Source organism: Chinchilla lanigera, unplaced genomic scaffold, assembly GCF_000276665.1.
Source record: "Chinchilla lanigera isolate Chin_1 unplaced genomic scaffold, ChiLan1.0 scaffold00072, whole genome shotgun sequence".
Taxonomy (NCBI): domain Eukaryota; kingdom Metazoa; phylum Chordata; class Mammalia; order Rodentia; family Chinchillidae; genus Chinchilla; species Chinchilla lanigera.
Genome location: NW_004955473.1, coordinates 1249301 through 1263613, shown reverse-complemented (window position 1 = coordinate 1263613; position 14313 = coordinate 1249301). Strand labels below are relative to the sequence as shown.

Genomic DNA, 14313 nt, shown 5'->3' with positions numbered 1-14313 from the left:
GATATGTACTGGCTTATGTTTGTCATGCTGTTTTCCTGCTATTGGATCCCCCTTGTTCCCTCTGTTTAACTGCTTGCTCTGCTTGTTGGTTCCTCTCTGTTGTTGTTCTTGAAGTTGTTGTCTATTTTATCTCTTCCTAGTATATCTTTTAGTATTCTTTGTAGGATTGCTTTTGCGCTCATGAATTTCTTCAGTGGTTCTTTATCATGAAAATATTTTATTTCTCCATTAAATTTGAAAGATAGCTCTGCAGGGTACATCACTCTTGGTTGGAAGTTGCTTTCTTTCAGTACCTGAAATACTTCACTCCAAGCTCTTCTTGCCTTGATGGTTTGTGTTGAGAAGTGTGCCGTGATTCTGATAGGCTTTCCTGTATAAGTGATCTGTTTCTTTTCTCTAAGAGCTTTTAATATTCTGAGCTCTGATTGAATTTCTAGGATCTTGATCACTATATATCTGGGGGTAGATTTATTTTGGTTATGATTAACTGGAGTTCTGTATGCTTCACTGATGTGGATGTTCAATTCTTTTACACTGCCTGGGAAATTTTCTGCTATTATTTCTGCAAATAGTCTTTTTATGTCATTTGTGTTGACATCTGTTGTTTCATTAATACCTATTTAGCTGACATTGTTTCTCTTTGCTCCATCTTGCAATTGTTGAATTGTTATTTCCTGATTCCTTGTTGTTTTTAAGAGATCCTACCTTTCACCTTCATTGGTGGCAATGCTGTGTTCAAGGTCTGAAAGTCTATCTTCAGCTTCATTCAGATGTTTTTGCAAGCTTTCAATGGAATGTTTAAGTTCCTGGATACCTGTTTTCATGTGTTCCATACCTTCCAGTTCTTTTCTATATTGTTTTCTGAATGTTTCATTGAGTTGTCTATGCTCTTCTAGTTTCTTGTCTATGTCATCTTTGGATATGCTGAAGATTTCTTTCATTATTGTTGTCATTTCTTTCCTCACCTCAGACATTATTTCTGATCTGATGTCTTCTATGGCTTGATGGAGTTGTTTCTTTACTTCAGTAGCTATCTTTTCAGAATTTTCAGGTGTATGACTTCTAGGCTCTTCTGTGTTGATGTCTCCTGGACTTGTTTTGGGTGGTGTGGAGGTCTGGGATTGCATTTTGCTCCTTTGTTTTGTCAGTTTTGAAGAACCAGAGACTCCCTGTAGTGCAGTCTCACTGTCCTGATTGTGTGTGAGTGACAGGGTGAAAGTTTGAACATCCCCAATGCTCAGTGTAGCTCCTGTGCTGGTGAGTGGTGGCAGCCCAGCCCGGGTGGACACACTATCAAGGTGGCAGGTAGCTACTGATGCCCCAAGGCGTTCCAGAGGTTTTGCCTGCCTTGCATGCTGGTCAGGGAGGCAGAGCTCAGACTCACCAGGCTTCTGAAGTTGTCTGGGGCTCAGCCCAGTCTGGGCCAACACACTATGGCTGTGGCGGGTAGCCACTGAGGCCCCAGAGGTTGCTCCAGGTTTCACCTGCCTTGCACGCTGGTCAGGGAGGCAGAGCCCAGACTCACCGGGCTTCCTGAAGATGTCCAGCAAAAAATTATTATTAAGGGTCTCTTTTTCTTCATGTAAAGTAATATGAGCCCATTCGTTATTGAAAACACAGAAAAGTACATGAACTAAAACAACTAAAACTGGAATAATGCAAGATCATACCTAATTCTGCTGGAAGGAGCTTTTTGACACTTTAATTCCAAACTACAGATTTCTACTATTCTGCTGACTAGAATACCTTTTCTCACTCGTTTCCTTTGCCTGGATCACCTTCTTTTTCCTCCTCTCTAGGCTGAGCTCAAAGTTACCTTTTCTAAGTAGCCTTTCTTGACTCTCTCAGGAGAGTTGCTAACTTCCTTAGTGGCGATGTTACCATTCTTTTGTACACAGCTCTGTGGCGGTACTCACCCCCAATGTATGGACTTATTTGTGTGTCTGTCTACCTACATAGACTAAGAGCTCCGCTACTCATCAGAGCCTAACCTTTATACAACACTGCACATACCGTGTGGACAGATGTTGAAAGCAGTAGAGTCCTATTTAGGGCAGAATGACTTGTACCTGACCTGAAACTCTTTTACTCACTCAGGTCATACTTTGTTATTTTGTTCAGAGGATGAAAGAGGCCACCAAGCTTACAAAGTTGCCTCCCTAAACCTACCTAAACCAGGGGCCTGAGAGGGGGTGTAAGTTCTGATTTTGAACAGGGGAGCTGAGATAAGCTTTTGTTATTTTCTTTTTTAGGTTACTTCTGAGTGTTGCCTAATCCAAAATCCTTTCATGCTAAGTTAGAGGGGAAAGAGGAAGAGGGGACATGCAGGAAGCAGAGGGATGGAACACATTCATGTAATTTCACAAGGGTGGGGGGCTGTGACTTTCTCACAGGAGGCAGTTGAGCCCGAAGCTTAATATGTAGAAGCAGGGTGGACAATTCACATAAAGATTTGGGGTTTGGAAAGGTATTATTTATGTATTCTACCGAACAGCATTTGGGATACAAAAATGACGAGGTTAAGCAGTATCACATGGGAAGTGGTGAAGGAGACGGGAAAGTAAAGGAGAGAGAGGATAACAACTGAGTGTGCTGAAAATATTAGTCATGCAAAGAGCTCTGAAGCTGAGGGCTTCTATTTTGCTTACATTACCAGTGCATCTTGTTGAACCCTCCCTGCTTTAAATCTGATGACAGGCATTTTCAGTAGTGACCCCTTAAAGTAACCCTGAGTCGCATACATAGGCCACCAGTTGAGTATAAAATTGCCTTTAAATTGAACTAAGCAATTTCTAAGATTAGTTGTGTGTTGCAAACTACCCAGTTGGGGGCAGACAAAACAAACAGATGACTTCTGAATGCTACCAAAGGAATCCTGCATTTCTTTGTGCGTTTTAATAAAGCAAAAGGCTTTTCAACTCACAATCTGATTCAGATAGCTTACTCACAATCTCCTCAGACAGAATACCACAATAGGGTTTTTTCCAATTATCATATTTTCAACCACTAGTATGGAGCGTGGGCAGGAGTGTGGGGGATGCTGGAGGCACACACACACATTTTTCTGGACAGTGTGAAATGCTGTGCAGAACATACTGAGAAATTGATAGAGGTACTAACACTCTGCCAAATCAACCCCTTCTAATAACGTCAGAGAGCAGGGGGCAGTGCATTTAGCAAGAGATCATATTAACTCCCACTTTGCCCCTCTCCCTAAGGGTTTACAGTAACTAAAGAAGTTAAATGAAGTCAGACTCTCTCCTGTTGTTTTTGCTTACTTCTGCCAGAGAATTTAGACTCTAAAGCTTCAGTTTGCAAAAAAAAAAAAAAGATGAGAAACATCATGGGGCAGGCTCTAGACTCCAACACCCAATGGCCACTTACTCAAGCCTACAGGCTTTGTCAATTTCTCTTGCTATCTTTTCTTTTGTTTGGAGGTTAGCTGTAAGTTCAAAAATGAATCTAAAGAAGAATAGTACCTGGGTGCCCAGAAAAAAACCCCTTTATCAGCTCTTATTTGGTATGGTAAGAATGAAAAGGATTAGGTTCCATAGAGCCCAAGATAGAAGAAGCCATGGCAGCAGGGCCTCAATAAACCTCTCACTTATAAATGTGTCTAAGTTGACAGGCTAATTTCTTTCTTTTAAAAAATTTCATATATTTTTATATTAAGCAATAACTGATAGTATAAAAACTGTACATGTTGACAGGATAATTTCAAAATAAGACCGGGTTGGTGTGTTTATTTTTGAAAAAGCTCCATATGCCATGCTGCTACAAATCCATATACCACTTCCTTCATGAAGCCAGAGTGATAATTCTCCTGGGCAGAAGAAACGCAGTCTTTCAATTGAGGATGCTTGTGTGCTCTGGATATTTTCTTCCTTTAGCACTTATATAACTATGTTGGCATTTTTTACATTTAAATATATTTCCCTATTAGACTGACCTGGAGAGAAGAGGCTTTGTCTTGGCATTTTCACTACTCCACATGCATTCTAGCACTAATAAGTGTTTCATTAATTTCTGTTGAAGAAAGATATGAGGTGTGACAAAAAATACGCTGAATGTTTATGTTAAAAATGATTTATTAGAGTAAAAGACACCTTGAAATACCCCCTTCAGTTCTAAACCCCTTATCCCGCCACTCTTGCCACTTTCTGAAACAGTTCTGGAAACATCTTCTATTAGTCTCTTTAGTTGTGCTGTCATGGCTGCCTCCATGTCCTGAATTGATTCAGAACATTTACTTTTCATGGTCACTTTGACTTTGAGAAAGAGCCAACAGTGCCACAGTGGCAGATCTGGTGAATACGATGGAGAAAGATACACTGTGATGTTCTCACAAGCCTGCCTCTCTGTTGGAGGGTACTTTTTAAAGTCACATCTTGTAGACACTCATTGAAGAGGACTTCAGAACTGCCTTAGAAAGTGGAAAGAATGATGGGATAAGAGTTTTTAAAGTGACAGTGAGTATTCTGAGGGGAGTTGATGGCAATATGTCTTTTACTATAATGCATATTTTATATTTAAACATTCACTGTACATTTTGATCACTTTTTGATCACAACACACACACACACACACACACACACACTTACACTTCATTTCAGTCAAATATAGAAGAAGCTCCACTAGTTCAAGATCAATGCCTTACAGAGGCTGAGGTTGATTCCTTAGGTAGATCATGCCAAGGGTGAAAGCAGTACAGGTAAACCGGTAGAGAACAGGCAGAAGCTAAACAGAGCCTAGACACATGTTTTAGTTACTTTTTCCCAGATAGATTTAAAAAAAAACTTCCATAGAACACTTAAGATACAGAAATGGTTCTCTCGATTCCCGGTACCGGAGAAAAACCAAAAAACCAAAAAACCAAAAAAAAAAAAAAACAGAAATGGTTCTCACACATTTAGATGTCAGGAGGCCATCATGGTTTTAAAATATATCCACAAATTCCTTGGTATTTGTCCCTTCAAGAGGTAGTGTTTAACTCCCCTCCCCCTTAAGTATGTACTGGAATTAACACCTCATAAAGACACACATGAAAGAGGACTTCCAGAACTGCCTCAGGAAGTGGCAAGAAGGATGGGATAAGTGTGTTTGAAATGAGGGGAAATATTTTGAGGGAGTTTAATGGCAGTGTCCTTTTCCATGAATTTTAATGCCAGAATTGATGATGTGCCGTTTCCAACACCAGGTCATTAAACATATCACAGCTTCCTCTTCGCTTTTTTCCACAGATCACTTATTCTAGGGAAGCCAACTCCATGCTGTGAGGTGATTGCTGAGGTCTGTGTGGTAAGGAACTGAGGTCTCCTTCCAACAAGGGCACTAACTTGCTAAATCTCTAAGTGAGCTACTTTGGAAATGGATCTTCTAGCTTCAGTCAAAATTGCAGTCCTGAGCTAGGGATTCAGCTCAGTGGTAGAGCACTTGCCTAGCATCAGCGAAGCTCTGGGCACATTTTCCAGCACAGTACAATACAAGAAAACAAAACCAAACAAAATCAAAAACACAAATCAGAAAAAAAAAACCACTACAGGCCTGGGCAATATGTTGAAGGAAATATGAAATTTCATTAGAACTCTGAGAATTACTACCTAAAGCCATTCTCATACTTATGACAGACACAAAGCTGTGAGGTAATACTTGTTTGTTGTTTTGAATAATTTTCTTGAGTTAACTGGGTTAATTTGTTATGTAGCAATAGATAGCAAGTAAATCCCTTTCAACTCTTAAAATTTATTGTGGATCACCCAAAGCTTTAGTTTATATGGTATATAGTTATCAATATTTACTGCTTTAGCTATTAAAACACAGAAACAATTCAACATCTATTTTTAATTTAAAACTACAACTTATAAACCCATTACATGTGAGTAACATTTTTATGAAAAAAATTAATGAGAAATGTAACATTGTTTTCATTTTTGCGGGATATTTTTACTGTCTGGCTTGATAGGAGACAGGTTCTTCTACTGACTACTACATTTTATCTTTTGGAATATGTTGTTTTCGGTGAGGTATATGAACAAACTCTAGCTTCACACAGCAAAAAACGATCTCACAAACATCCTGAAAGGGTCTCTGCAATTCCCAGGGATCCCTAGATCATACTTTTAAAGGACTGCTGTTGGGACTCCAGAAATCCATTAGGTTGAAAGTCATCAAAAGAACAGAAGACTCTGAAATTCTGGAGGATTCTCTGCTACGCAGCATTACTGCTTTCTCTCATCCTAGATTGTACCATACAGGCCTCAAAATCATCATTTCAAAACCTCCTATAGTAAATCGAGAGGAATGGAATAATTTAGTCCAAATCTGAGGTGTAACTTAATTCATCTCTTAATTTTCCATCTATAGACCAATCCCTTCCAACCTCCTCAAACTGAACAGGAAGGAGAATTCAGGCCTGGCTCTTTTCGCACCAGGACTGGCTACAGGTTCAATCCTTTGAGTAAGCTAATTCTCCTAGGGTTGTTTTGGGTTGTCTATATGACTTCTATTCCCTAATCATAACCAAGAAATTAGAATAGGGTTGGAAGGAACTTGCATGGGAAAAAACAATAAAGAGAATAAAACGTACGTTTTGTCCTTTGACTGTTATTTTACGAAATATGAACCAGATCCTTTATCATTGTAAATGAGTGTGTACAGTGTACAATGTTTCTATGCATGGGAGCCGTGAGTGTGTGCACCTAACTTCTTTCTGCTAACTTCTGCTAAGTTAGAGAACTTAACCCTGACTCAAGTTAGTTATGGGAAAAGCCACAAACTGAGCCATGAACTTGTGAGACCTAATTGTAAGCAGAAAATATTTTAACTAGAAAAGGATCTGGAACAGGAAAGCCCGTACTACCCTGGGTCGCTGTACTAGCTATTTACATATGGTAGGTTTACATTCAAACACGGTTTAAATATAATACAATGACTTTGTTTTATGCATGGCCAGGTGACAGCATTTAATTAAGCATTCTACTTGAAGGACTAAATAATACATACTTAAGAAACTTCATTCCAATATTTTCTGACTTTAAAACACAATTTCTAACTGTATGCTGAAATACAGAATAAATTCCTCTCACCTTCTTCGGCTAGATAAAGTTTCTTCATGTTCTACATGAGCAACCTTTAATACTTTCTTGTCAATAAACAGATCTTCAGGATAATAAGCAGATCTATACTGGCGTTGTTGAGAATGAGCACATAACTTGCCAATCTGAAAAAAGAAATGAAATATAATTATATGATACTTTCACAGATATAATAGAAGAAGCAAATTCTGAAATGCACTTCAATTCCTTCCCCCAATTTCCTTTTAAAGAGCAGAACAAAGCTATTGCTACAGTCAAAAGAGATGATAAGGTTTTAAGGAAAATAACCATTGGTGGAGCATAGCCTACTCAAGAGATTTACTAAGGTGAAAAATATCTTTTTACGATAGTGAAGTGTACATTTTGAGAGGACCCTCTACACAGGTCCAATGCTATTGATATCTTTCAAAGGCACCTGGTGTACATATGTATAAAGAATTTCACAAAAGGGAATTGCAAAGTTAAGGAGGAACTTTTATAGGAGTCGGGATATGTGAGAGGTACTGCATGTCAAATAGCCCGTTAGTAGAAAAATCAGCCTTCAATGCGCAGAGGGCTCCTGATTCTTAGGAAAAAATTGTGACAAGACTTCAGCTATTGTATTCTAAAAATGCCAGTGTGGTTACTCCTCTGGCTGTCCTAGCTGCCCAAGGGAAGGAGTCAAGTCTACCAAGAGGCAGCTTCACCAGTTGTGAACCATATATCACTCTCACTGGATTGACAGTATTAAGGAATACTTGCTCAAGACAGCCAGCTGGGCTGCCTTCCCCCTGCTGCTTTCCTATCAGTTTTTATCATTCACTCATTCATTCATTCACTCAAAAATTTTTATTGAATACCTTCTTCTAAAGCTCACCTTTTACATGCACATGTAGAAATGATTCTTTTAAAAATTATATTGGCTCTGTTACTTAGCTCCATTCTGATTTCCTTGGCTAAATTACCTGTAGATTTATTTTCTCGCTTTCAGAAACAAGCCTAAGTGAACTTGCATGTACACATACGAATATTAACTTTTTCTTTATCTTCCCCCAAGTGCCAGAAACTATGCAACATACAACCCCCACCTGTAGATGAGGAAGTTGAAGCTCAAGGAAGCTAGGAGACTTGCCTAAGACAGAGGCAGTGGGGTCACTTGCCTGCCTTTAAACTGATTTGTTTGGCGATTAAACTTTTGCAACACTGCCTTCCTGGAAGATGGCACTTGATTTTCATACGCTTACATTCTACTTTGAAAATAAAAAACCTTTCAGTCCTCCAAACATAGCCAGCGAACACAGCCAAGGTTAACATACAGAATTTAAACTTTTGGAAAACTATTAGAAATATCTTATAAAGAGAAGGGTTATGTCTTTGTCATTTTTGTGCCCTCACGTCATTCAAATCCCATTATCCACACTGTTACAGGTAAATTAATTGAAGTGAATTAAAGGAATCTCCCACTGTCAGGTCCAGCAGACCACGCTACAAATAAGCCATGGGCTCTGTGTGGTAATTTCAGCCTCTGGATTTCCCAAGATCGCCCTGATCACATTTACTAAGTTAGCTGTTTCTTATATAATGGCTTAAGTGGCATTTAGTTTGTACAGGTTTGGAAGGCTTCGCATATAAATGCTTTTTCCCTGTTGTTCTGAGACAAGGTTTCGCTAAGTTACCCAGGCTGGCCTTGAATTTAAGATCCTCCAATTTCAGCCTGTCCAGTAGCATGGATTACAAGTATGTGCTTGGCTTAAATAAATTCTTCAATTAGAAAAAATCTAGGATCAGCAGCAGAATCACTCCCTCTTATGAAAGACAGCACCTATCATTTGATACTCAGACCAGGTAGTCTCAATAGTTTATCCTAATGAGAAGGAAATAAGAGTTGTAGACACTTGAAAATGTGCCATCTGGGGTTGGAATGTATGACACTGAATTTTTCCTATGTGCTTATGTAATGCTACTTGACTTGGGATTATATTAACTTCAAATAAAGCGCCTGTATTCTCTGAATACGTCTGTGCTGATAGGTGCGTGAGCCCAGGGGCTGCCAGTCAGGCTGTGCAGTTAAGCTCCAAACATTTTCAAAGTATATAATGCAGTTACAAACAACTGAGGGCAGACTGTGCCCTACAGAAGTATGTATACAAACATACACAATTTTTTAACATGTGTACTTACATTTACTTTCTGTATATGCACAACTGCAGATGAAATTTCAGGACATAAAACTTTTGTTCCACAAATATCTAGTTATTATTCCATGAATAGACATCGGTGTGAGAGTTTATTTCACCAAGACCAAAGTACTCTTAGCGTATTCAGGTACACAGGACATAGTCCTTCATCTACACCTGTTACGAATCCAGCATCAAAATAAAATCTTCTCCCGCAACTTGTCTACTTGCAACCCACAACTGTGAAATCCCCCTCCCCATTGAAAATCAGCCCTTTATATCAGTGAATACTTCTAACTGGGCCACAGTGAGACTTTAAAGTATTTGTCCCACCTAGTGGAAAGGGGTGCAGCTGAGGCAAAAGTAGAAAGGTTAAGAACAAATGAGAATGTAGCCTGTCTGCAGTCTGACCTTTCTTCCCAAGCCACCCAATGAGGCATTAGCAAGCAGACTTCCCAAGGCTCTGTGTGGGTTAAGGGCCAGACAATGGTGTCCTGCCAGTACCCTGACTCCCCCATCTGAAATGTGCCACATCTTATCAGACAGGCTGTATTTTCTTCCACAAATCTACCATGAAGCAAAGTCTTCTCATATACAAAGCATTTGTCAAATTTATCCCCCCTCCTTGGGCTCTTCTCCCTGCATCCTTCACCTCCATGCTGTGTGAGCTAGAGGTGAATAGTATGAGCTTATTTTGAGAAGTGGACACTAAAAGGAAACATAATTTACAAAGAGATGCAGCATTCACATTAAAGAAGTCCTTTCAGCTTCACACTTGAGAAACATCAGGCTATGCTGGGAGACCTGGGTCTTAATTCTGCCGATCTACTTGCTAAAGACGCAGGCCTCCCAAGTGGTATTTCAGAAATCAGTAGCCTTCCAGGAGTTTCAGGCTCTTAAACAAGAAGTGCAATTCAATTTCCTTTCACTGAGTAATGTACCTAGTCAAGAATGTTGTTACTTTTAAATATGGTTAGTTGGAGTGATATCAAAAGATCTGGAATATAAAAACTTTTGGTTTTCCATGAACCATGGTTCCTAAAGGTGCCTTCATTTAGGTGCCCTAACTGGCAGCAGGGAAAGCTATAGTGCCCCGAGTGTTACAAGTCCTGGAATTTAAGAAGGCAGGGCCTCTGACTGTATTCCGGGAACAAGCCTCTTTAGTAACCTCAGCACCATCTCCTTTCTGTCTGGGTCCAGAGCCATTGCCTTTGTACAAACATGAAGCAAGTTTACTTCTAGTGGTCAGCAAGATACAGTGAAGAGCCCAGCAAGATGGACAGCAGGAGAACCGACCTAAAACCCCACTTCGTTTTTAAACTGACACATAATTGGACATATTTGTGGGCTACAGTGCAACATTTCAACATCCTGCTGGGCTCTTTGGGGTAATAGCACAACCATCACTGTAAATATTTATCATTTCTTTGTGTTGGAAACATTAAAATATTTTCTAGCTATTTTGAAATAGACAACAAATTATTGCTAACTACTGTCACTATACTGTGCTGTAGAACACTAGAACTTATTCCTCTTGTCTCTTTTTGTACCAGTTAACCAACCTCTTCATATCTCCCTTGAGAACTTTCCCTCGCCACTGACAACCACCATTCTACTCTCAACTTGTACGAGTTAACTTTTTAGCTTCCCTATACAGAGGAGGTCATGTGGTACTTATATTTCTGTGCCTGTGTTATTTCACAACACATACAGCCCCAGAAATGCTTTGCTCTAACCCAGTGTCACAACTTCATTCCACCTGTAACTCTAGCATGATACAAAGTAGGAAGCTATGGTATTTGAAGTGTCATAACTTATTCCAGGCTCCCTTGAAAAAAAAAAGGTGAAAATTACCTTCATAGGGGAGTATGCTATTTCAGGGGAGGAGAAAATTTTTTTCTTTACCCACTTCCTGGTTCATGACGGAAACACCTACAATAAATGATTAGCCAGAAAAAAAATCATACAAATATGCTTAATGTAAGTTTTACATGACATGAGAGCATTCACAAATGAAGGTCCAAAGAAATAAGGTAGGCTGGGGATATAGCTCAGCAGCACAGTGCCTGTCTGGCAAGAGCAAGGTCGTGAGTTTGATTCTGGGAACCAAAAAAAATTTCCAAAGATACAGGGAAACCTGTATACTTTTATGCTAATTTTGATGAAGTGGATATGGGGGAAGTGTGATTGGACAAAGGTGCTATGATCTGATGCAATACACTGGAGTGAACACAGTAAACTATTTGTTCATATTCTTCTCTGTATCTCTGGTTACACAGTAGGTACCTTTCTTATGATGTACTTCTAGTGAGAGTCAGCCAGGTTTTATGATCTACTTCTAGGGAGAACAGGCAGGGGAAGGTTAGTGTGACCTTCCTGCACCTGCAGTTTTTTCGAATGCTACAGTGCCATGTTTTGGAGTAGTGTGTCCTGAACCCAGTCATTACCGAGGATTTTCAAACGTTGGCCTGATGCAGCTCACACCTGCACTCCATAATTGATATGTTAAGAAATGCAAATACTTCACTGGTTATAAATCTAACTACATTTCTTTTAAGCCCCCTACTTTCTGTTGGTTCTGGGTACTCTTGAGGGACAAAACTGCAGACTTGATCTTTTACTTGGGTTGGCTGAGCTTTACAGAAAGATGGCCTATATTGCACATTTTTCAACAATAGCAATACTTTACATTTTGAACGTAATGTGTGACTTCAGCCTAGCGCTCCACAAGTAACTTCTACATCTATTCTCCACTCTCTCCAGTGAGTCAGGCAAACAACCTCCCATGAAATACACTGAGTAGGTATTGGTATTATTAATCCATTTAGGAGATAATGAAACAAGCTCGCAAATGTTGAGGAATTTAAGCAAAACTGCAGTGTTAGTAAATGGCAGAGTTGAGACTTGGACACTGGTATGTCTGACCCTAAAACCTGTGGTTTTTTTTTGATGTTTCCCGTTAGTAGCATAGACTCAGGGGCACCCCACTATGAGGGGTGGCCTAGTACACGGTGATGACTGAGAAAAATACGAAAACATATTACAGAGAAAGGCTAAAATTCAAGACCAGCAGAAAAATGACACCTAATTTTAACCTAGGTTTCAAGAAGTGATTCTAGTAGCTCTAAGCTAATAGTAGAATGATTTCAACTACTTCGCCTGTGAGCTAAGAGTCAGTTGTCAACCACACTGAAGTTCAAGTGTCAAGTTCTATGGGACAGACAGCTCCCCAAAAGGTTTCATTTGCTATTTGCTGCCTGTAGGATGTTCCTGGACCCTTGTTCTTGAATTCAGATTTTTGGGTAAGCTCCAAAATCTGTAATTCCTACCATTTAACCCAGTCTGACATCTGAGTTAAAATGGAGATTCCAGTTTAATCCTATGACTAAAAATTCACAACAGATTCAACATTTATCAGTAATAACCTAAAAGGAAGTGGAAGTGGAAGGTGCTGCTTGCTGCTACTACATTAATATGTAACATCAGCTCTCTCCCACTTTTAACTAATCCTAAAGGACTTGTTTGGTCTAGATAAATGACATACTTTCCATTTTCTTTCTCAAGAAATACATAAGAAGTGTGTCTATGGCCCATGAAAGCAGAAAGAAGGGGAAAGAGGTGGGAAACCAAGGAAAAGGAGAGTGGGAAAAGCAGAAATAGAAGCGTTCTCATCATTGAGCCCACGGTAGCAGAAGAGCCATGGACACTTGATATTGTTCTTGGAAATCTGACCGTTCTTGAAAGAGATGATGGCTGTCCCACAGAACTGTGCTCAGAGATCAGCACAATTCCCCTCTCGAGCTGCATTTGAGGCAATTGAGATGGTAGGCTCTCTTGAGGACTTTTTCACTTTTACTTATAGAATAAATTTTCTGCTATACCTTAGCTCATTACTGTGATCCCAAAGAGTGATTTCTGAGAAATGTTGCTATATACTTAGTAACTTAGTCTTTGGTCACTGGTGGACTCATCAGAACCCTGAATAAAAAACATAACTTCTTCTAGGGGTATGCAATTTTAACATCAACTTCGATCTTGTGGTCTACTTCAGATGAATATTACAGTGGCATTTGTTTTGAGGTACCTTGGGCTGGAGTTGGGAATTTCAAAGGTTTTCAGTTAAGATAAAATAATGAACTTCATTCTCTGGAATCATCTATTATGCCATTGTATAATTTTGTTTAATTAAATCTTAAAAGTTTTTAAATAAAATATACATTAAAATTATGTGATGTACAACATAAACTTTTTAATAGTAGTAACCATGCCCATTTAACAATTCTACAGGTATAATAAAAATGCTAATATATGTTAATGTTTAGTCTGTGGTTAATGTTTTGTCTTGTTAATTTCCCCAGGGCTTTTATTACTGATTTAAATCTGCCACACTACTCAACTGATTGCACTGCTTCCACAAACTGCATGGAAGTAGCTCAAATGAATACTGATTAACAGAAATGAACAAACATTTGGCTAAGCAAACCATTCTTATTATATGCTTGTAATCATTACATACATTTTCTTACAATGAGATGGGTTTGGCAGGCGTTTTCCACCCATTTTTTCTACAAAAAATATGCATATGAGCATCAAATTAATTTATAACCTTGTACTTCAGGAAGCCCATCATTATTAATTAACTATTGATTGATCTAGATACAGAGCACAGGGGATAATGAAAGACTTGGTGACAAGGTAAGCATTTTTTTTCACCCCACGGACATTTTGCTGTGACTCATTATTAATTGCTTGACCATTAAAATAAAATCTCACTGATAATCTGTAATGTATTATGAATGAAGCTATTTTAAGAAATCAGGTGCCATTATTTGAACATTTTATACAAGTCAGCTCTTGAAATTGAAATTTAAAAGGAAAAAAAGGAACCAAAGTCCTGCAGATGTATCTGACGTGGAGCTGAAATAACATGTTCCATTATTATAGTGAAAATAGCACACCATTTGGGATCAGGAGACCTGGGTCTCGGTTACAGCTCATCGTCTTACCATTTTGATAACTCTAGAGAAGCCATTCAACTTCTTTGAAACTAAGTTTCCTAATCA

The 14313-nt window shown here is 39.0% G+C and overlaps 1 protein-coding gene across 1 annotated transcript in view; it reads right to left on the bottom strand.

The window, feature by feature from the left end:
- Gpc3 (glypican 3) overlaps positions 1–14313 on the bottom strand; it is a 462080-nt gene that overhangs the window by 168093 nt on the left and 279674 nt on the right. The window contains exon 4 of the mRNA XM_013523049.1: positions 7086–7219. Within this exon, the coding sequence (XP_013378503.1) occupies positions 7086–7219 (134 nt within the window). The remainder of the gene's footprint in view (positions 1–7085; positions 7220–14313) is intronic.